We start from the raw sequence: 23,423 nt of genomic DNA, 5'->3' as shown, positions 1-23,423 counted from the left end.
CTCAGAACAGCAATTTGAGACAGAAAAGGGGTGATAATCCACAGGGCTCATGGGCAGAGCAGTGTTTTGGTACAGCAGTGGTTAAAGTCATCGGCACACAGGAAGAGCAGTGTTTGGTACAGCAGTGGTTAAAGTCCTTGGCACATGGGCAGAGTAGTGGTTGGTACAGCAATGGTTAAAGTCCTTGGTACATGGGCAGCGCAGTGGTTGGTACAGCAGTGGTTAAAGTTCTTGGAAAATGGGCAGAGCAGTGTTTTGGTACAGCAGTGGTTAAAGTCCTCGGCACACGGGCAGAGCAGTGTTTGGTACAGCAATGATTAAAGTCCTCGGCACACGGGCAGAGCAGTGTTTGGTACAGCAATAATTAAAGTCCTCGCCACACGGGCAGAGCAGTGTTTGGTACAGCAGTGGTTAAAGTCCTTGGCACATGGGCAGAGTAGTGGTTGGTACAGCAATGATTAAAGTCCTCGGCACACGGGCAGAGCAGTGTTTGGTACAGCAGTGGTTAAAGTCCTCGGCACACGGGCAGAGCAGTGTTTGGTACAGCAATGATTAAAGTCCTCGGCCCACGGGCAGAGCAGTGTTTGGTACAGCAGTGGTTAAAGTCCTTGGCACATGGGCAGAGTAGTGGTTGGTACAGCAATGGTTAAAGTCCTTGGCACATGGGCAGCGCAGTGGTTGGTACAGCAGTGGTTAAAGTCCTTGGAAAATGGGCAGAGCAGTGTTTGGTACAGCAGTGGTTAAAGTCCTTGGCACGTAGGTGGTTTGTTTACAGCAGAGTAGCAAGACACAACAATTGTAAGATAAGTACTCCTGCGCTAAAAGGAATTTATAGTATATTCAAACAATAGGTGCTGCATCCACCGCAAGGACCAAACTCGTGTCCAAATTGTGTATAGTTGTAAAAAGAGGGGAGTGGTGTTGCGCTCCTTAAAAAATATATATATTTTTCTTATAGTAAATTAATAAAATATTTAACTATGCTTCAAACTAGCAGACATTTATCAGGGTCGTCAATGAAGTGCAAAAGTGCAAATGAAATAATAACCTAAATTGACATAGTAATTTTTCTACTGTGCAAAAAAAACAAATATACAATATATATCAAGCATGTGCAATACTGCAAAAAAATAAAATATGATATAAAGTGTAACTGCAAGTGATTCTAAAACTGTGCAACATACACAAAGAGTGAATAGTTCATAAGGTGACTGGTTTTAGCAAAGAAAAAATTTAATCGATAATTAAATAAAAAATAATTTTTTACAAACTAAATGTAACAAGTTTTTAGTGCAATATTGGACGTTATTCCTTGGTCCAATGTGCAATAATAGTGCAGGTGTGCAAGTGTTTCACTGGAACACTGTGTGCTGCTATCTTGACATTTTGGTGATACTGTGCCTTTAAGTGCAAAACAGGTAGATCTTCAGTGTCACTGACACCCGTGGTAATAATGAATAATGAATAATTTTTACAAGACACAACAATTACAACAAAACAGTCATCCAGATAGCAATGTAACGTCGCACAGATAGTCCACATAGGATGGTCCAGCAGAAATTAGGAACCCGTACTCAGGGACAGAGACCCAGGCAGACAGGCCTAAGTCAAGAACAGGGCCGAGATCTGGGCAGGCATGGCTAAGTCCAGAACAGGGCAGAGATCCTGGAAGACAGGGCTAAGTCCAGAACAGGGCACAGATCTGGGCAGACAGGGCTAAGTCTAGAACAGGGCAGAGATCTGGGCAGACAGGGCTAAGTCCAGAACAGGGCAGAGATCTGGGCAGACAGGGCTAAGTCCAGAATAGGGCAGAGATCCTGGTGGACAGGGCTAAGTCCAGAGCAGGGCACAGATCTGGGCAGACAGGGCTAAGTCCAGAGCAGGGCACAAATCTGGGCAAACAGGGCTAAGTCCAGAATAGGGCAGAGATCCTGGCGGACAGGGCTAAGTCCAGAACAGGGCACAGATCTGGGCAGACAGGGCTAAGTCCAGAACAGGGCAGAGATCCAGGTGGACAGGGCTATGTCTAGAACAGGGCAGAGATCCGGGCAGACAGGGCTTTGACCAGAACAGGGCAGAGATCTGGGCGGACAGGGCTTTGACCAGAACAGGGCAAAGATCCGGCCAGACAGGGCTAAGTCCAGAACAGGGCACAGATCCGGGCAGACAGGCCTAAGTCCAGAACAGGGCAGAGATCCAGGTGGACAGTGCTATGTCTAGAACAGGGCAGAGATCCGGGCAGACAGGCCTAAGTCCAGAACAGGGCAGAGATCCAGGTGGACAGTGCTATGTCTAGAACAGGGCAGAGCTCCGGCCAGACATGGCTATGTCCACAACAGGGCAGAGATCTGGGCAGACAGGGCTATGTCCACAACAGGGCAGAGATCTGGGCAGACAGGGCTAGGTCCACAACAGGGCAGAGATCTGGGCAGACAGGGCTAGGTCCAGAACAGGGCAGAGATCTGGGCAGACAGGGCTTTGTCCAGAACAGGGCAAAGATCCAGGCAGACAGGGCTATGTCCACAACAGGGCAGAGATCTGGGCAGACAGGGCTATGTCCACAACAGGGCAGAGATCTGGGCAGACAGGGCTATGTCCACAACAGGGCAGAGATCTGGGCAGACAGGGCTAGGTCCACAACAGGGCAGAGATCTGGGCAGACAGGGCTAGGTCCAGAACAGGGCAGAGATCTGGGCAGACAGGGCTTTGTCCAGAACAGGGCAAAGATCCAGGCAGACAGGGCTATGTCCACAACAGGGCAGAGATCTGGGCAGACAGGGCTATGTCTACAACAGGGCAGAGATCTGGGCAGACAGGGCTAGGTCTAGAACAGGGCGAAGATCCAGGCAGGCAGGATTAAATGCAGAACAGGGCAGAGATCTGGGAAGACAGGGTGATCCACGACTTATAATGGGACTGCTATAGGCAGGGGACAATCTGACACTAACTTACACGGGGGGGGGGGGGACTGACTAACTGCCGCTGACATCACCAGTGACACTAATACAGTGATTAGTGCTAAAATGATACACTGTCACTGTACTAATGACGCTGGCTGGGTAGGGGTTAACATCTGGGGGCAATCAAGGGGTTCACTATGTGTAATGTGTGCTAAATGTTACTAATGATCTCTCCATTTTCATCCCTGCTTTTCAGTTTCCTAGTAATGTATATACAAATAAATGACTCCAAGCTGGACCTACTGTATGTACCTACAGTATATATAAAATACCCATTCCTGGAATTCAACTTTAAATATAATTTTTTCTCAGTTACACTAATAAATAAGACATCTACTCTGGTAAACCAAGCAACATGAACTATGGAGGGGCTCATTATTCCCCCCGGTATAATGCAGGTAATTCTCAGTTTATTATCTGTTTACAGGGAGGAGTTTCCTGTATAGTTCACATGACCTCATCAATTATGGCGGCTGGCAAAGACCAAAGTCACCTGATGGAGAGGATATTGGACCTTACCTTGGAGATCATCTACCTGATGACCGGAGAGGTGAGGAGGATTCTGGGAGGTCACATGACATCACTTTTGTCTCTATTAATAAAACACAGACATGACCGGAGAGGTGAGGAGGATTCTGGGAGGTCACATGACATCACTCTTATCTCTATTAATAAAACACAGACCTGACCGGAGAGGTGAGGAGGATTCTGGGAAGTCACATGACATCACTTTTATCTCTATTAATAAAACACACACCTGACCGGAGAGGTGAGGAGGATTCCGGGAGGTCACATGACATCACTCTTATCTCTAATAATAAAACACAGACCTGACCGGAGAGGTGAGGAGGATTCTGGGAGGTCACATGACATCACTCTTATCTCTAATAATAAAACACAGACCTGACCAGAGAGGTGAGGAGGATTCTGGGAGGTCACATGACATCACTCTTATCTCTATTAATAAAACACAGACCTGACCGGAGAGGTGAGGAGGATTCTGGGAGGTCACATGACATCACTCTTATCTCTATTAATAAAACAGACCTGACCAGAGAGGTGAGGAGGATTCTGGGAGGTCACATGACATCACTCTTATCTCTATTAATAAAACACAGACCTGACCGGAGAGGTGAGGAGGATTCTGGGAGGTCACATGACATCACTCTTATCTTTATTAATAAAACACAGACCTAACTGGGAGATTCAGCGAATGTCACTGAATGTATTTAGTAATCATTCACATTTCTCATGATGTCCCCCGTTAGGATTACACAATAGTGAAGAAGACATCTGGTGAGTATCTGACCGGAGAGGTGAGGAGGATTCTGGGAGGTCACATGACATCACTCTTATCTCTATTAATATAAGCCCCGTCGGTTTTTGTCCGTCGGATCTTGTCCGAAACTGTTGCATACACACGGTCGGACAAAGTTGTCGAAAAATCCGATCTTTCAGAACGTGATGACGTAATTTCATTACGATGGGACTACATTCACGCTAGTAGTCAATAGCTTTGGTGTAGGAATTTGATCTGAGCATGCGTGGCACTTGGTCCGATCAAAATTCTCTACACATGATTGGAGCATGTCCGATCGGACCAGTTTGTCGGAAAATATTTCCAACAAGTTGGAAAATTGGGTCCGACGGATATTCCGACGGAATCAGTCCGATGCATACCACACACAGTCGGATTATCCGACGACACAGTCCGATAGGACACATTCCGACGGATTCTCCGACCGTGTGTACAAGGGCTAACACAGACCTGACCGAAGAGGTGAGGAGGATTCTGGGAATATTATACAATCATCTTACTATTCAGTAAGGGCCGGTTCACACTGCGAGCCGCGGCGAGGCGTCTCCGACTTCCTCGCCGCGACTTGCAGGGGGGGTCAGCGGCGACTTGCAGAGGACTTCTGCATAGAAGTCAATGCAAGTCGCCCCCGAAGTCGCCCCGAAGTAGTACAGGAACCTTTTTTCTGAGTCGGAGCGACTCGAGTCGCTCCTCTCAGAACGGTTTCATTGTACTCAATGGGGACGACTTGCGGGAGCGAGGCGAGGCGAGCCGTGTCGCCTCGCCTCGCGCCGCAGTGTGAACCGGCCCTTAAAGAGAGCTGACTATATGAGGTGAAGATGATGTGATCTGATAAGGGAGAGGTTCTGGGAATGTCACTGAATTTAGTAATCATTCATATTTCTCATGATGTCCCCCACTAGGGTTACACAGTAGTGAAGAAGACATCTGGTGAGTATGTGACCTCCAGTAGACACCATCATGTGTCAGAAGAACAGAGAGGAACCCCGAGACACCTCAATGTCCCTTCATCTGTCTCCCTGACTCCTTTATGTGACAAGAAGAAGATTCTAGAGGTCATCAAGAAGATGATGGAGCTGCTGACAGGAGAGGTGAGCGGTGCCGGGAATTCTGGGACATTATCCAGTAACAGACCAGGGATGTGTCTGGATGGTGACGGTATCATTGTGTGTGTCAGGTTCCTATAAGGTGTCAGGATGTCACTGTCTATTTCTCCATGGAGGAGTGGGAGTATTTAGAAGGACACAAGGATCTCTACAAGGACGTCATGATGGAGAATCCGCAGTCCTGGAATGATGGAAAATTTAGAAAAGATGAAGCAATATTGGACCTCACCCTGGAGATCATCTACATCCTTACCGGAGAGGTGAGGAGGATTCTGGGAGGTCACATGACATCACTCTTATCTCTATTAATAAGACTGAAACCAGTCCAAAAAGGTGAGGAGGGTTCTTTTTTTTTTTTTTTTTTTTTAACGACAATTTTATTGAAGAGAAATAGTAGGCACAAAAGTATAAATGCGGAAACGTACAAAGAGAGATCCCCAACAATTGGAGAGTTAAGATATCAACAGACGTACAGATAACATATCAAATGAAACAAGCAATGAGTTTGATAAGGCAATGCATATAGAAAGACCCTAATTGGGGGGGGGTGAGTAGGCATTAAGAAGGGCATAAGAGGGGTTTGGAATTGTCCGCAACTTGAAGCTAGGAAGATAGCTGCCTTGGTCAGGTAAGGGAATCCATCTGGGGGATACAGGCTGGGCCCAAGGAGCGAGGAGGTGGTTCCTTTCCAAAAAGAGTCTAGGGGTAACTGGTAGGACAAGTCAGGTAATGAGTTTCTTAGGTAGTATCGTGCGGTAGCTAGATAGAGCGGCCTGGGTAGGGTCTGCATTGGTAGAGTGTTGGGGGTTCGTGTCCGTGAGATATAGCGGAAGGTGTGTGTGCCTAGGTCGAAGCATCTGGGATTAGGAGTCTTACAGGGGAGGGGGGGACAGGGGGGAGGGGATGTAGAAGAGAAGAGAGAGAAAGTGGTAGAAAGGAGAGGGGAGGAGAAGGAGGGCAATGGGGAGTAGAGGCAGATGGGGGGGAGCAAAGGTACAGGGTGGGTTGGAGCTGTCTGGAGTCCCCTTTCCCAAGGCCCCCCGAAGCATATAGAATAACATGTAGAACAACTTTTTGTTTGCTTTTGTATTTCGGCGACCTCAAGGTTAGCAAGTACTAGGGTAAAGAAGTCTGAGTAGAAAGCCTGTGATGGAAAGTGCCAAATGTAAAGTGCGGAATGTAAAAAATGTAAAAAAAAAATGTAAAATGTAAAATGTCCCCCTCATCACACATTCAAGTAATCGGCAGTGGTCTGGAAGTGTTTCCAACAGGCCCATTTTGTGCTAAATTTGGAAGGGGTGTCTCTGGATATATGAATCAATTCTTCCATTTCAGCTATTTTGTTGATTCTGGAGAACCACTCTTTCAGGGAGGGAATTTCGGAGGTGCCCCAGTGAATAGGTATGCACTGTTTGGCTGCGTTGAGCATGTGCATAGCTAGAGAGCCATGGTAAGTTCGTCTCGGTAGAGGCGAAAGGTGGAGAAGGCATTGGGCTGGGGTTGGGTCAATGTTATAGGTGGTAATTTGGGAAACGAGACTGCACACTTCTCTCCAGAAATTATGTATTGAGGGACAGGACCACCAAATGTGAAGTGGTGTACCCCTGTCTTGGTTGCACCTCCAGCAGGTGTCAGTGGCATTGGGGGCAAATTTGTATAGTAGAGAGGGGGTACGGTACCAACGGGATTGTATTTTATAGCCGTTTTCTTGGGTGCTAACATTCAATGATCCTTTATGAATGGTTTGAAAAATGGCGTCCCACTGTTCATCACTTATTGATAAGGCAAGGTCTTCCTCCCAACGTTTGCATGCTAAGGTGGAGCCGGGACGCTCCCCATCAAAAAGCAAGTTATGGGTAAGCGCAATGAGATGCCTTTGGGGGGTGGATTGGGTGCACAGGATTTCGAACGGAGTAAGTGCCCTAGAGCATTGCGAATTTGTGTCTAGCGATCGTAGGTAATGAGCGATCAATAGGTAGGTCCAAGGAGGGATGGGTGGTTTATCCATGTTATTAGCGATGGTCGAGGCTGGGATGAGTGACCCTTTCTCAAAAAAGTGGCAAGCGTTCAACGTGTCTCTTGGCCAGTTGTCTGTCAGGAAATCTGGGGATATGCCAGGCGGAAAGTCTGGGTTGCATTTAATCGGGGTTAGGGGTCCCGGAATTGACGAGACTTTCGTGTGAGTACAGATGTGTTGGAAGCATTTCAGTGTCGGGCGTATAAGGGGGTGGAGGGTGGCCGTGATGGGTACATGAGACGGTTTCATCCAAGGCAAAGAGGCGAGTGGGCGAGAGGAGAAGGAGGCCTCTAGAGAGACCCATTCTTTGTGAGGGTCGCGAACATTCCAGTCAACTATTCTAGTTAAATGGACTGCCCTATAATAGTTGAGTATGTTTGGGAAGCCCAGACCCCCAAGGAGTTTAGGGCGTGATATGGTCCGGAGGGAAATTCTAGGCTTTCGGCCTCCCCACAAGAACTTCGAACAGATGGAGTTGTACGTTTTAAAGAACGTTTGGGGGACTTGTATAGGGACTGTTTGGAGAATATATAGTAGGCGAGGCAGGACATTCATCTTGAGGACCGCGATTCTGCCGAACCAAGAGAGAGAATGTTTGTTCCAACCTTTAAGATCGTCCGTAATAGTTTGGAGGATGGGGAGATGGTTTTTAGCATATAGGTCAGTTAACTTTCTAGTAATTTGTGTGCCCAGGTAGGTAATGGAGTCACTCTTCCAGCAGAAGGGGAAGTTCGCTTCACATTGTGCTTGGATCTCCTCAGGTAGAGAGATGTTCAGGGCGTAAGACTTGGAAAAATTGATTTTAAGGTTAGAAATGGCTTGAAATTTCTTAAACTCTGATAGAACAATTGGGAGCGTAGTAATAGGGTTCGTGAGGAACATCAATATGTCGTCTGCGAATGCCGCATATTTACATTCTTTAAGTGGGGTAAGAATGCCCTTAATATCATTGTTTAGTGAAAGGGTTTGGAGGAGGGGTTCTAGGGTTAGAATGAATAGGATCGGGGAAAGGGGACACCCTTGCCTCGTACCGTTTCCGATGGGGAAGGCGTCTGACAGAGTACCATTGACCCGGACCCTTGCAGAAGGGGTAGAGTATAAAGACATGATCATGGACATCATGTGAGGACCAAGGCCCAGATTATGGAGCACTGCTTCCATGTAGTCCCATGCCACTCTGTCAAACGCCTTCTCCGCATCAAGAGACAGGAAGAAGGCCTGCTGTTCAGTTTGTGTTATCATGTGGTGGATATTAATGGATTTCAGGGTGTTGTCCCTGGCTTCGCGTCCGGGAACAAAGCCTACCTGGTCTGGGGAGATGAGGGTTGGGATGAATGGAAGGAGTCTGTTGGCTAATATTTTGGCAAAAAGTTTGACGTCTACATTGAGTAGGGAAATTGGTCTATAACTGCTCGTGGTTGTTGGGTCCTTATCTGGTTTGGGTATAACGGTGATATGGGCTTCTAAGATTCCTCGGGGGAGGGATTTGGATGTTGGGACAGAGTTGAAGGCCTTAAGAAAGGGGGACTGAAGTGTCTCGGCAAATAATTTGTAATACGCTGAAGTCAGGCCGTCGGGTCCAGGGCTCTTGCCCGGTTTCATTTGTTTGACTGCTTGAAGCCATTCCGCCGCCGAAATTGGTGCTTCCAACGACTGGAGGGCGTCAGATGGAAGTTTTTGAAGAGGAAGTCTAGAAAGGTACGTATGAAAGTCGTGTAGACGTTTTTGGGGGTCTGGAGGGCGCGGGCAGTCGGAGTTAAGGTTATATAGGGAGGTATAATAGCGTTCGAATTCCCGTGCTATTTCTGCGTTCGTTTCAAGGGTGGAGCCGGTAGGAGAGTGGATACGGTGTATCGTCTGTTTGGCCTTTTTTGATTTAAGCATGCGCGCCAGTAAGCGGCCTGATTTGTTGCCATGTTCATAAAAGAACTTCTGTGAGAGGGCAAAGGATTTCCTCGTCTGGTAGCCTAATATGTCTTGGATCTGGGTGCGGGTATCTATTAGTTCGGAATGGGCGTCCTCTGCTAGGGTTCTTTTGTGTTTCGTTTCAAGGGATCTGAGTTTCGCAAATAGGGTTGTCAGTGTGGCCGCTCTCTCTTTCTTGCGGGCAGAGGCAAGGGAGATAAGTTTGCCCCTAACCACGCATTTATGTGCCTCCCATTGCGTGAGGGGGGAAACGTCTGGGGTGTCATTGTCTAAGAAATAGTGGGATAGACAGTCTCTAATTTCCTTAACTCTAAGTTCGTCTGTTAGGATATTCGCATCTAGTCTCCATATAGAGGTTCGTTCAAGCCTTTCAGGAAAAGTAAATAGAGCCGTGATCGGATGATGGTCAGAGATCGTCATGGGTTCTATAGAGGCTTTGGATAAATGGTGTAAATCCTGCTGGGAGACCATGAGGTAATCGATACGTGAGTACCTGTTGTGAGGGGCAGAGTAGAAGGTGAAATCTTTATCTCTAGGATGAAGCGTTCGCCACGCGTCATGTAGTAACAGTTGATGAAGGCTTTTCCTGATCTGTTTGAGTGCACGGAACGGTAAGCTGGAGGTCCCGGAGGACGTGTCCAACAGGGGGTCTAAGGGGGCGTTAAAGTCGCCTCCAAGAATCAGCATCCCTTCAGAGAAAGAGCTAAGTTGATGCAATATATTCCGGAAAAAGGTTACTTGGGAGGTGTTAGGGCTGTATATGTTCGCTAGCGTAATCTTCCTCTTTTTAAATGTACCCTTGAGAAATAGGAATCTGCCATTCGCATCTGCTAGAGTGTCTAGAATCTGGAAGTCGAAGTGTTTGGAGAGAAGTGTAGAGACTCCTTTGCTTTTAGAAGTGGGACATGTTGCGTGAAATTCCACTGGGAAGGTGTGATTGGACAATTTAGGGGTAGATTTAGAGCAAAAATGGGTTTCCTGCAGGAAAACAACATCAGCTTTCAGTTTCTGCATCATCAATCGTGTCTGATGACGTTTCTCCGGAGTGTTTAATCCCTTTGCGTTTAGGGAGACAAGCTTCAAGGACAAGTTTGCTATGCGTTGCGAAGAAGGGGACATTTCGTCGGAGGTCGGAGGCAAAAGTTGTGTACAATGCTTGGAAAGAGGAGGCCCTGGGAAGGGGGAGAGGCAGCAAGAGAAGGAAAAAGAGGAAAGAGAAGAGGGGGGGAAGGAAGGCGGGTAGAGACTGGTATACGGAAGAGAGGGTCAGGTATGTGGAGAGGTAGGTAGAGGGGATAGGGAATGAGACCGGTGGGTGGGTTGAACCAGTCAACCCTCGGAGTACCGATAAGGGCACCGGTTGGGTCAACACTGACTACCAGCGTCTGTTGTTCGGGGGTGGCGGACGGAGTTAGGTGAGCCAACAGCAATAGCTTGAAGAGATCATAATGGAAATCTGGTGTGGTACGGGTCGGAGATCATTGGTGTAGTCCTAGAGTCCGGGGGTTAAAATGGGAATGGCGAGTGTCTAGTCAGGGTGGCACAAGGCACATTCCGGGTAATGACAATGGCTTAGGGGGTTCGTCGTCGGATATGTTGCAGGCCTAGGGAGGGTTACGGAGAGGGTAGCGGTCATGACCTTTAGGTGAAAGGATGGAAGTAGTCCGGGTAGGGTGTCTCGGGGATATCTAGGTCCCTAGGTCTGGCTAGAGAGAGAGGAGGGCTGGATACGTCAGGAGGGTAAGCATGTGGACAAAGCATGCGGAGTCAGGTGTAGGCATAGGTCTGGTACAGGTCGAAAAGGTCAGGGGCAGCGAAACAGGGTAGAGTCCGTGGAGGGAGTGCTTCAGAACATAGTATATAGGCGAAAAGCAAACTTAATCTTAAACCGTTAGACAAGAAATGATCCAAAGCAGAAATACAAGATGGCACAATAGAATGCTTTAACATGTGAAACAGAGATGAGACTAGGCACAAAAGGTAACAGTAAATAACAGTAAATAACAGTAAATGCCATATCTGGGAGACATAATAAAATCATACAACAACATCAGTAGGTACTTGCCACAACCGGAGCCGGGAGTGGCAGGGTAGCCAATCGAAAACTAACTAAGCAACAGGTGCAATTTGGAGGGAGGGTCCCATGTATGGGAGCAGTCCCTACTCAAGACGTTAGGGGAGTTAGGTTATCTAGTCAAGCTACGGCGTTGCCGCCGTAAGGGAATTCTTCCCAGATGAGAAGGTGTAACCCTTCCTCAGTCACCGCCCCCTCGCCACGGCCCCCCCTCACGAAAAACGTGAGGATGGGGCCGTGGAAGTGTGTTCCTCCTCCTCCCCCCACCCCCTAATACCTATGCATATTACCTGTCCCTGATCACAGTATTTGGGAGTGATACTAGCGCTGTCCCTCTATCGCGTAAAGTGCGATACAGGCGTCTCATGCCCCAGTGTGTAACGCTGGGTACCAGGTGCAAAATAAGTAGTAATCAAATATGTGTAAATGCCCCGTGGGGCGAAAGGTTGTTCTTACCCGACACCACACTCCCGACTCCGTAGTAGACAATAATGCGGCATGAATCAGGTCGTGGGCGAGCTGCAGAGTCTCTGTGCATATAAACAAAAAAGGAAAAACTAGAGAGGTAACCAAGGGGGGGAGAGGAAGAGGAGGTGGGGGGGGTTGAGGGGAGAGGGGCGAGGGAGGGGGGGAAAAGGGCGAGGGAGGGGGGGGAGTAGGGCGAGGGAGGGGGGGAGCTGGACGAGAAGGCTGCAACCTGGGTCAAGCATGGAATGTCTGAGGTAAATCAGGACGTGCTATGAGAGCCACACCAGGACTACAAAGGGCAAGAAAGTAAGGGGGAGAGGACCAACGTCCAAGGCGGCCCGGTGTACACCTCAGTTATACGGGACACTTTAGGAAGTTCCTGACAAGGGTAGATGTGAAGAGCCACGAGCTAAAAAGTCATAAGTTAGCAATATCGGGTTCTTAGAGTACGTACAAGTAGGCTTTCCTAGTCTGTGAGGAGAGAAGCTTTCGCAGGGAGGAAATGGGTATGGCGATCTTCCCGGTGCTTAAACAAGGGCAGCAAAGGAGAGTCTCAAGGGGACTGCACGGTGTAGGGGCGGCTCCGGCTGGTGTTCGTGCTGGGTGGGTAGAATCGGCAAGTACCGTTGTCTCCAGGAAGGGGCAAGTTCTGTTTCAGCTAAGAGGCCGCAAAATGACGGCCCGCATTCGTAACAACAGGTGCCAAGCAGTGTACAGAGCTAGAGAAATGTACCTTAGTTATGGCGGGGCCTGCGATGAGCAGGTGAAGCCGTGGGACTGCCATTTCTCGGTGGGGTGGCGTTCCTCTGTGGAGGGCGGTGGAGAGGGGGTTGGTGCATGGGCCTGCGACGTCTGCCAAGGGCGTAGTTGCCTGCTTCATCTACACCCTCCATTGAAGTCGCCCTGTGAAGTGTAGGAAATCTGAAGTCACTGTACCAGTCTGGCAGGTCCACGTGGGGCAGGTCTAGGGCAGCACAGAAATGGTTGAGATCTTCCGGAACTCTCAAATTTTCTGTGTGACCTTGATGGGAAACAGAAAGGCAAAAGGGATACTTCCAGCGATAAGGGATGGCCCTGTTCCTCAAAATTTCCAGTAACGGTCGGAGTTCCCGTCTACGTTGGAGCGTGATGTTAGACAGGTCCTGGAATATTTTAATATTCACTCCTCTGTGTACGATTTGGTTCCTATCTCTGGCCTTGCGAAGGATTTCCTCTTTCAAGGGGAAGTCTGTCAGGCAACAGACAACATCTCTCGGGGGGTCAGTGTCGCGGCCCCTGGGGCGTAGGGCCCTGTGAATGCGCTCAAATACAATGGGATTGTCCGGGGGTCTTTCGAGTAGGTCATTAAATATATTAACTACCCGCTGGGTTAGAAGGGTAGGGTCCAGGGATTCAGGAATACCTCGCACTCGTAGGTTCCGACGTCTCCCCCGGTTGTCAAGGTCCTCCATGTGCCTGTTAATGTCTCTGAGGTGGATGGCATGAGACTCAGTGAGCTGTTGTAATTGGCAGAGGGAGGAATCATGGCGGGCCTGTGTCGCTTCAATATCCTCTACTCGCAGCGTCATAGACTGGATATCAGTCCGAAGGTCTGATATGGCTGCAGAAAGGGTATGTTTAATATCAGCTGCGACACTGCGCAGATCCTCTAGGCTGATCGGTGGCTGATCTCTGGCGTCCGGTTCGGGCCTAGCGCGGATCGGGCTCCTGCTGTGGGATCGCGGCCTACTCGAGGCCGCGGCTCGGGTACCGCCAGTAGGCCGGGATCGGAATATCTCCGGGATTTGTCTGGCGGGGGGAGCGTCGGGCTCCGGTGGCGACCGGGAGCGTGTCGCTGACATGTTATAGTGGCGAGGGGCTCAAAATGAGTGAGTATGACCACCGCAAACTTGCCTGGTTGTTTGTAGCTGGGTCTCTTGGACGGGAGCTCCGGATTCAAGTGGCCATCTCGGAACAGCGCCAAGCCACGCCCCCAGGAGGGTTCTAATATTATATGTATTGATGTATATTACAGGACTGTGCTGTAGTTATGAAGGCATCTCTTAAGGATATTTCAAAAAAGAAAGGTCCCTGCTTGTCTACAAGAACGAGAGAAAGACAAAACCTCATCACTGTATCTCCACCTATCTTCATGATTCTTGAGAGAAATAACAAAAAAAAGATTCTAGAAGTCACCAACAAGATCACTGAACTGTTGTCAGAAGAGGTGAGCAGTGCCGGGAATTCTGGGACATTGGGTTCAATTCACAAAGTGGTATCTACCACTTTAGGAGCAGCGGTAAAATGCCTTTATAATGTTTTTCAAAAATATTTTTTGCAATTCACTAAAAAATGCTACTAAGTATTTTAGTAATGAAAGCTAGCGGTATTTTAACGCCGGTGTGAGCTGGCGTGAATAACAACCAGTGAATAATTGATTGTTAAGGAGCCAGCTGCCTATGGTGTCCTTAACAACCAGAAAAAAATCATGGTTGTTAAGGATCAGGCGCTCGCTATGGCTTACCATGACTCATCTGCTGTCAGCTGGATTTCCCACTGGCAGCAGAATGTAAACAAAAGACTTGCCGGTGTCCTATCACATACAGTCCCCCATTGGATAGTGTCCACTGTGTACTGTACACAGCACACACAGATTCCGAAAATAGCCGAGGATGAACGGCGCCTGCGCCGTGAGTCCAGGTTCTAGCCCCACCATCCAAGTGGAGTAGGAATAAGAAAAGAGCTGAGCGCAGCGAGGCCGAGCCCGAAGCGTGGCGAGGGAAGCTCGCCCGCAAGGGGCCCTCAAATTTTCGCAACCCTGTGTCCACTTGGATGGTGGGGCTACCACCTCCACTCACGGCGCAGGCACCATTCATCTTCGGAGATTTTCTGAAGCTTCTTCTGCCCCGTACTGCGCATGCGCAGTACGGGGCGGATACTATATGATGGCAGGACACTATCTGCCAGAACACCATCATTACATTTTCATTTTTTTTTTTTTCAAAAAACAGCATGGAGTTCTGCTCAATCCATACCAGGCCCTTCGGGGTCTGGTATTGATTCTGAAAGGAACCCTATGTAGCGGTACCCCTGTGGGGGCTGCTGAGTTTGTTCATTACCTTTTGTCAGATGGCTCTGCTTCTAATCCCCCATGCAAGTACATGACACCAGTCAGAACTCTGGATTTTATAATGCTTTATTCTGGGTATAAATCAGTGGGCTGTTCAATAGGGTATATGAGATGCCCCATCCGACCCCAGTTTTAGGTCAAAAGGGTACCAAAGGTCCTGGTATGGATTGGGGGGAGACCCCTAAGCCGTTTTTGTTCAAAATTTTCTATTGCCGGCAAGTTCGGCAATGTTCTTTGCCTACATACTTTTGCTAATAGATGTCCCTCCCATTTCAAATAGTTGGTATGGGGTTAACATCTAGGGGGCAATCAAAGGGTCAACTGTGTGCCTAACAAGTGTAAAATGTGTACAGTGTGCTGTTTTTACTAAGGGATGTGCTGGCTTTTATTCCCTGCTTTGCAAGAAGACAAAAACCATCACGTCCCCACTGTCAGTAGAGAGCTCTGTCCTGACACTCACTCCGTCGATGGGCGGGTCCCAGCCAGGACCCAGTGATTGGCATGTGCTGGAGCCAGTCACAGCACAGCCAGGTCAGCGAGCGTGCTGACGCACATATATAGATATATAAATAGATATATCTATATATATTGTATATGTCATTCTGTGCAACTGGCCTGCACTGTAGCAGTAAAGCTTAAGACCCCTTTCACACTGGGGCGTTTCTCAGGCGTTTTTCAGGCGCTTTAGCGTTAAAAAAAGCGCCTGTAAAGCGCTTGAAAGAAGCCTCATCTCCAATGTGAAAGCCCGAGTGCTTTAAGAGCCCTTTCACAATGTCAGCTTAAACTAGCAGCGCTTTACCAGCGTTTTTCGAGCGTTATTGGGGCGCTTTTAAGCCCTGCTAGTGACCAAATAGAGGGTTAAAAGCACCCACAAAACGCTGCTGCCAATAGCGTTTTTCAGGCGTTTTACAGGCGCTTCCCATTGATTTCAATGGGAAGGGGCGCTTTAGGAGCATTGTATTCACCGCTCCAAAAGCGCTGCAAAGAAGCTGCTTGCAGGACTTTTTTTAAAAACGCCCTGCCAGCGCAGCGCCTCGGTGTGAAAGTACTCGGGCTTTTACATTGGGATTGCAGTTGCGGCTTCTTTCAGGCACTTTTTTTAACGCTAAAGTGCCTGAAAAACGCCCCAGTGTGAAAGGGATCTCAGTGTGAAAGCACTAGGGCTTTTACATTGGGATTGCAGTTGTGGCTTCTTTCAGGCACTTTTTTTAACGCTAAAGCGCATGAAAAACGCCTGAAAAACGCCCGTGTGTGAAAGGGGTCGGCAACTGGTTAAGGATGCAGCAACCACCCGCTCCTTAACAACCAAGATATTTACTGACTGATAAGGACGCCGGCGGCCGCCAGCTTCTTAAAGCAGTTGTGAACCAGGAGGTTAAAAAAAAAAAAAGAAAAATGTAAGGCAATAGCGTGAAATACTTACCTTAGAACAAAGCCCTCCAGCACTGTAAAGTCACCGGTGAGAGGGCTGACATGTTCCCCCTGTCTGTCTTCCCGGTTCACGAGATCTGGCTTTATGATTGGCCTGGAGCTGTGATGACGTCACTCCCACGCATGCGCGCTGGAGCCACCGTTTCCGACACAGGCTCTGATGGTCCGGCACAGTAAGCCAGTAAGCCGGACCTTCAGAGCGCATGCGCCGATGATGTCTCCAGCTGCATGCACTCTGAACATCTTCTAAACGTTTAGAAGATATTCACAGTACCTACAGGTAAGCCTTATTATATGCTTACCTGTAAGTACAAGTACGAAGTTTACTACCACCTTAACAATCAGCTAAAATCAAACACTTCTCTTCGCATGCCTGGACCACTACTTATCTACCACATACATTTATTTATTTAGATCTGTTTTAGTGAATGGAACCCATTATCCAAGGGATGTGTCTGGATGGTGACTGTATCATTGTGTGTGTCAGGTTCCTATAAGGTGTCAGGATGTCACTGTCTATTTCTCCATGGAGGAGTGGGAGTATTTAGAAGGACACAAGGATCTCTACAAGGACGTCATGATGGACAATCAGCCGCCCCTCACATCACTGGGTAAGAGGAGACTTTATTGTAAAGGAGAGAGCAGTACGGAGGCTCCACCTAGATAAACTTAGACCACCTAGATACCCAGTTTTATTCCAGAGCCCTGAGAAACACCAACATATAGGACTATTTAACCCCATTAATACCAGGCAGGCGAGCGGCTGGTGGTTACACAGTGTTGTGCTAGGAAGCTGCTAGATTAAAGATCCCTTTTGTGCTGGGAGCTGGAACACAAGCTAATCCAGTTGTGTGTCTTCTCCTGGGTCCATCCACCCCCTCCAATCCCATCCTGGCTCCATCCACCCCCTGATCCTATCCTGGTTCCATCCACCCCTAAAATCCCATCCCGGCTCCATACAACCCCACCAATCCCATCACGGCTCCATCCACCCCCTCCGATCCCATCCCATCTCCATCCACCCCCCCCCCCCCCCCGATCCCATCCTGGCTACATCTACCCCCTCCAATCCCATCCCAGCTCCATCCAGCCCCTCTGATCCCATTCCGGCTTCATCCACCCCCTCTGATCCCATTCCGTTTCCACCCCTGATCCCATCCTGGCTCCATCCACCCCTACAATCCCATCCCGGCTCCATCCAACCCCACCAATCCCATCGCGGCTCCATCCACCCCCTCCAATCCCATCCCAGCTCCATCCACCCAATCCCATTCTAGACCCATCCACATCCCCAATCCCATCCTGGCTACATCTACCCCCTCCAATCCCATCCCAGCTCCATCCAACCCCTCTGATCCCATCCCGGCTCCACCCTCCGATCCCATCCTGGCTCCATCCACCCCTACAATCCCATCCCGGCTCCATACAACTCCACCAATCCCATCGCGGCTCCATCCACCCCCTCCAATCCTATCCCAGCTCCATCCACCCAATCCCATCCCAGCTTCATCCACCCCCCCATCAAAAACCCCATCCACCCCGATCCAATCCTGGCAGCATCTACCCCTCCAATCCCATCCCAGCTCCATTTAACCCCTCTGATCCCATCCCAGCTTCATCCCTCAATCCCATCCTGGCTCCATCCACCCCCGATCCCATCCCAGCTCCATTCACACCACCAATCCCATCCTGTCTCCATCCACCCCCTCCAATCCCATCCCGGCTCCATCCACCGCCTCTGATCCCGTCTCCATCCACCCCCTCCAATACCATCCTGGTTCCATCCACCCTCTCCAATCCCATCCTGGCTCCATCCATCCCCCTGATCCCATCCTGGCTCCATCCATTCCCACAATCCCATCCTTGCTCCATCCATCCCCCGATCCATCACTTCCAGGCTCCACCCATTGTGGCAGGTTAAGGGGGGAGAGCCGCACCGATGCACTAGCCTGCTTAGTGTCGGGGGGGGCACCAATTTGTACTGTGCCAGGTGACACCAACCCTAGTGATGCCACTGAAATATCTAGAACTAGACCAACATCTATGACTCCTGAATACAAGATTCCTAAAATTCTTCTAAAATTTTATTGTAAAATTGTTTCTTAGCAGATGACCATAATGTCCGGAATACGTCTGAGGAACCTTCTGATAAATCACATCCCAGGACTCTAAGATCTCACAGGAGAAATACTTTAATAGATCCGTCTATTCCCGAGGAATCTTCTTCAGGGCTGGAAGGAGATCACACAGAAGAGAGTTCACTGTCATGTTCAGTGTGCGGGAAACTTTTCACAAAAAAGATATCACTTCTTAGACATGGGAAATATCACATTGCTGAGCATCCCTATTCATGTTCAGAGTGCGGGAAATGTTACACTAGCAAACAACACCTTCTTACACACCAGAGAAATCACACGGCTGAGCATCCCTTCTCATGTTCAGAGTGCGGGAAATACTTTGCTGTTAAAAAAAATCTTATTAGACACCAAAAGAGACACACGGGCGAGCGTCCTTATTCATGTTCAGAGTGCGGGAAATGTTTCTTTAAGAAAGAAAGCCTTATTGCACACCAGTACAGTCACACGGGTGAACGTCCCTTCCCATGTTCAGAGTGTGAGAAATGCTTCACTGAGAAAAAAAATCTTATTAGACACCAAAAGATTCACACAGGCGAGCGTCCTTTTTCATGTTCAGAGTGCGGGAAATGCTTCTTTCAAAAAGATTCCCTTCTTCAACATCAAAGAATTCACACAGGTGAAAATTCTATTCCATGTTCAGAATGCGGGAAACGTTTCTCTAGGAAACGAAACCTTATTGCACATCAGACCATTCACACGGGTGTTCGTCCCTTTCCATGTTCAGAGTGCGGGAAACGTTTCATGCAGAAAAGTATTCTTCTTATACACCAAAGAACTCACACAGGTGAATCTTCTCATTCATGTTTGCAGTGCGGGAAATGTTTTTCTCAGGAAATAAATCTCATTAAACACCAGAAGAGTTACACGGGTGAGCATCTCTATTCATGTTCAGAGTGCGGGAAAAGTTTCACTCGGAAAATAAATCTTATTAGACACCAGAAGATTCACACGGGGGAGCGTCCCTATTCATGTTCAGAGTGCGGGAAAGGTTTCATTGAGAAAGCAAAACTTCTTGTACACCAGAGAGATCACACGGGTGAGCGTCCTTATTCATGCTTGGAGTGTGGGAAATGTTTCAATTGGAAATTTTCATTTGATACACACCAGAAGATTCACATAGGTGAGCGTCCCTATTCATGTTCAGAGTGCGGGAAATCTTTCCCTCGGAAGAATGGCCTTGATGAACACCAGAGAATTCACACGGGTGAGCGTCCTTATTCATGTTCAGAGTGTGGGAAATCTTTCATTTCGAAAGGACTTCTTGTGGTACACCAGAGATTGCACGTGGGTGAACGTTATTCGTGTTCAGAGTGTGGGAAATCATTCACTACCAAAGGAAACCTTGTGCAACACCAGAGAATTCACACGGGAGAGCGTCCTTATTCGTGCTCAGAGTGCGGGAAAGGTTTCAGTGAGAAAAAAAGTCTTATTAGACACCAGAAGCATCACACGGGGAAGCGTCCCTAGTCATGTTCAAAGTGCGGGAAAGGTTTCATTACAAAAGAAAAACTTCTTGTGCACCAGAGAGATCACACGGGTGAGCGTCTTTAATCGCCAACAAAGGGCCACAATTCCTGCCAATGACTTCAACAATGGGGCACAATTCCTCCCAATGACGGGGCACAGTTCCTCCCAATGACACCAATGATGGGGCACAATTCCTCTCAATGACACCAATGATGGGGCGCAATTCCTCCCAATGACACCAATAATGGGGCATAGTTCCCCCCAATGACACCAACAATGGGGCCCAATGACACCAACACTGGGTCAACATTCTTTCCAATGACACTGATAGGGCACAATGCCTCACAATTACACCAACAATGGGGCTCAATTCTTCTCACTGACACCAAAGATGGGGCATTGTAAACTCCCACTGATGCCGGGACATTTTTTACACCGGATGGCCACAGTCTGCCCCCCCCCCCTAAAGTTTGAAGGACAGTAAACTGGTCGACCAGGCCTTTCCTGGCACTTTTTGTTTACAAGTTTAAATCAGTACTTTTTGCTAGACAATTACACAGTATATATATATATATATATATATATATATATATATATATATATATATATATATATATATATATATATATATATTCATATATATATATATATATATATATATTCATATATATATATATATATATATATATATATATATATATTTTTTTTTTTTTTTTTTTTATAGCAGAGACCACTAGGGAATAAAATGGCGGTAATTGCAATATTAGGGCACATAGTTGTGCAGTGGTCATTTGGCGCGACTTATGTATACATTTGCTTGGGGCACTTTAAAAAAAATATATATATTTTTTATTTTACTTTTTATTTTTACATTGTCTCTTTTTTTTTTCACTTTTATTGCGATTACAAAGAATGTAAACATCCCTTGTAATAGAAATAAGGCTAACAGGTCCTCTTTATTGAGAGATCTGGGGTCAAAAAGATCCCAGATCTCTCATTTACCTTTAAAAGCAAAAGAAGAAAAAAATGTTTTAAATTATTTTGCCCCGAGAACCGGAAGTGACATCAGACATCACTCCAGTCCTCCAAGGGCATAGAGATGAGCTGAGGCCTCACTTGACTTCCTGCCCAGCAAACGGCCACATCGGATCGCTTCTGGGCTTTATTATAGTTTATTATCTTCGTTTTTTTATTATGTCGCTTATTGTCTTCAATTATGAAGGTTTTGATTTAGATTCTAGCTTAATTTTTATTGTTTGTTAACCACTTGAAGACTGCCATGTTAAACGCTCCCTTCCTGTCCACTCCATTTGTTTGGTTTTCATCTCTGTGATACTTTGAATGACAATTACTCGGTAATGCGACACTGCACACAAATACATTTTATATACATTTTTGAGACCGGTGAAGCTTTTTTTAATTTTTTTGTTTTTTGTCACTACTTTTAATATATAAAGGAAAAAGACTGAAAATTAAATATATATATATATATATTTTTTTTTTTATTACTTTCTCTTATAAAACTTTGCAAATAAATCATAATTTTTCATAAATTTAGACCAAAATGTATTCTTCTACAGTTCTTTGGTAAAATAAAAAGCAAATCAGTGTATATTTTATGTAATCTGTGTGGAAGTTATAAAGTCTACAATGTATAGTGTGTATATATTGAAAATTAATTAGTGCCAATGTCCTAACCACCTGTCTTGATTCTTGAGGCCCTAAAATGCCAGAACAGTATAAACACCTCCCAAATGACCTCTTTTGGAAAGTAGACAGTTTTCTGAAATTGTAAATTTTTGCAAGAATCTTTTTGGAAAAATAAGAAATTAAATAAAATTTGATTTTGCTTCATAAATGTTCATTTTAACAAATTATTTCTCACGCTCAACATGGGTTTACAATTACACCACAAAAAAACATTCTACTGCTCCTTCCAGGCATGGGGTACCTACAATTACACCACAAAACACATTCTTCTACTCCTCCTGAGTATGGAGTTACCACATGTGTGAGACTTTTAAGCTGCCCAGACGCATAAAGGGGTCCAAAATCTAAGGAGCACCTTCAGGCTTTCAAGGGTCATAAATATTGCATCTGATTTCCTGTTTACCTATCTCGTTTCTTGAGGCCCTGAAGTGCCAGGATAGAAGAAACACCCACAAAATTATCACATTTTGCAGTAAACACCCAAAGGTATTTTTAAAAGTCACTATGAGTGTTTTAAAGGTTTCATTCTTCTGCCACAAGTTTTTAGAAAATACAGAAAGAAAATTTAAATTCTTTTTTTTTACACAAATATCCCTCCCAAATATCCCTCCCAATATGCATTCTACTACTCCTCCCTAGTATGAGGATACCACATATGTGAGACATTTTTAATGTTTGGACTGATTATATTGACTTTTGCAGAGCCTAACAACATAGAGCGACCCAAAATCCTAGGAGCACCTTCAGACTTTTAAGAGGTGTGTCAATCTGCTATATAGGTTGCCAGAATGATTAGGAAAATGTAGTTCTTTTTGGCTCAGTTTGTGATTGCTTCGGGCTGTTCTGGGTTTCACTGGCTGCAGGTTTGATCATTTCCCCTTGCCTTCTGGAGGATTCTAGAATGTAGAGGGCTGGGTGAAACCTGAATATTTTTGCTATTTCAATCAATCCCTAGGAAAGTTTTCCCAGGATAGGGCTGGGAGTGAACATACATAATATGGGGCCTGGGGCAGCTCTGTTTATGTCCATCAGAAGTTCCCAACCTGAGGGGCTGCTGCTCTTCAGGGCAGCCCAACTCATGTTCTGCAGGTGTTCATCGAGGTCCCAGCTAGTCCAGAGCTGGGGGCTACTTCTGAGGATCCTTTAATTTCTGTTTTCAAAGCGAAAATTAGAGATTTCACTTGTGATTTGGTCTGGAGAGTTCAGTGGTGAATGTTGGACTGATATTGGAAGAGGGCATCCAGTCATGCAGAAACATTCTGAGTTCAGACCTCAAGACCACAGCCAGGAAACCTCTAGACTGTATTATTGAGTCAGAAATGGTGACTGTTGCTGCGTGCCTGGCTGTCTGTGCAATAAACTATGTAATGAACTTTGGGATTGGGGCAGTCCTTCTCTTGTCGGGCAGGAGATGTTCCAAGCCTGAAGGGCTGCTGCCATCCTGGGCTGCCCAGTTGATGTTCTACGGGTGTTCATCGAGCTAGTCCAGAAATCTCAGTGCTGGACATTCTCTTAGTTCCTGCTGAAAGGATTGTTCTGGGCTGCATACGAATACTGAGGAGTGCCCTCCTGTTAGTGGATGGTGTTACTGGAATATCCGATATTTCCCTGCACCAAGTATGTTAAACAATACATCTACAAAAGTCAGGAGGCCCCGGAGCACCAGGGCAGTATAAACAGACCCAAAATTTGGAAAATA

At 47.0% G+C, this 23,423-nt stretch overlaps 3 protein-coding genes across 3 annotated transcripts in view; 2 read left to right on the top strand and 1 right to left on the bottom strand.

Annotated features, from left to right (window-relative positions):
- LOC143955192 (uncharacterized) overlaps positions 1–23,423 on the bottom strand; it is a 422,346-nt gene that overhangs the window by 69,773 nt on the left and 329,150 nt on the right.
- LOC143955407 (uncharacterized) lies at positions 2,993–15,013 on the top strand. The gene is made up of 4 exons (XM_077465460.1): positions 2,993–3,510; positions 5,181–5,644; positions 13,884–14,123; positions 14,978–15,013. The coding sequence occupies exons 2-4, from the start codon at positions 5,495–5,497 to the stop codon at positions 15,011–15,013; spliced, it is 426 nt and encodes a 141-aa protein (XP_077321586.1). The 5' UTR covers positions 2,993–3,510; positions 5,181–5,494.
- On the top strand, positions 16,859–20,577 carry LOC143956284 (uncharacterized). Its single transcript, XM_077466490.1, has 2 exons — positions 16,859–17,020; positions 18,516–20,577. Exons 1-2 carry the CDS (start codon positions 16,936–16,938, stop codon positions 20,012–20,014), a joined length of 1,584 nt encoding a protein of 527 aa, XP_077322616.1. The 5' UTR covers positions 16,859–16,935; the 3' UTR covers positions 20,015–20,577.

The sequence above is a fragment of the Lithobates pipiens genome, unplaced genomic scaffold, assembly GCF_037356315.1.
Source record: "Lithobates pipiens isolate NorthernLeopardFrog02 unplaced genomic scaffold, aLitPip1_a1.2 Scaffold_35, whole genome shotgun sequence".
Lineage (NCBI taxonomy): Eukaryota > Metazoa > Chordata > Amphibia > Anura > Ranidae > Lithobates > Lithobates pipiens.
The sequence above is the reverse complement of the archived record's forward strand: the minus strand, read 5'-3'. Positions and strand labels throughout refer to the sequence as shown.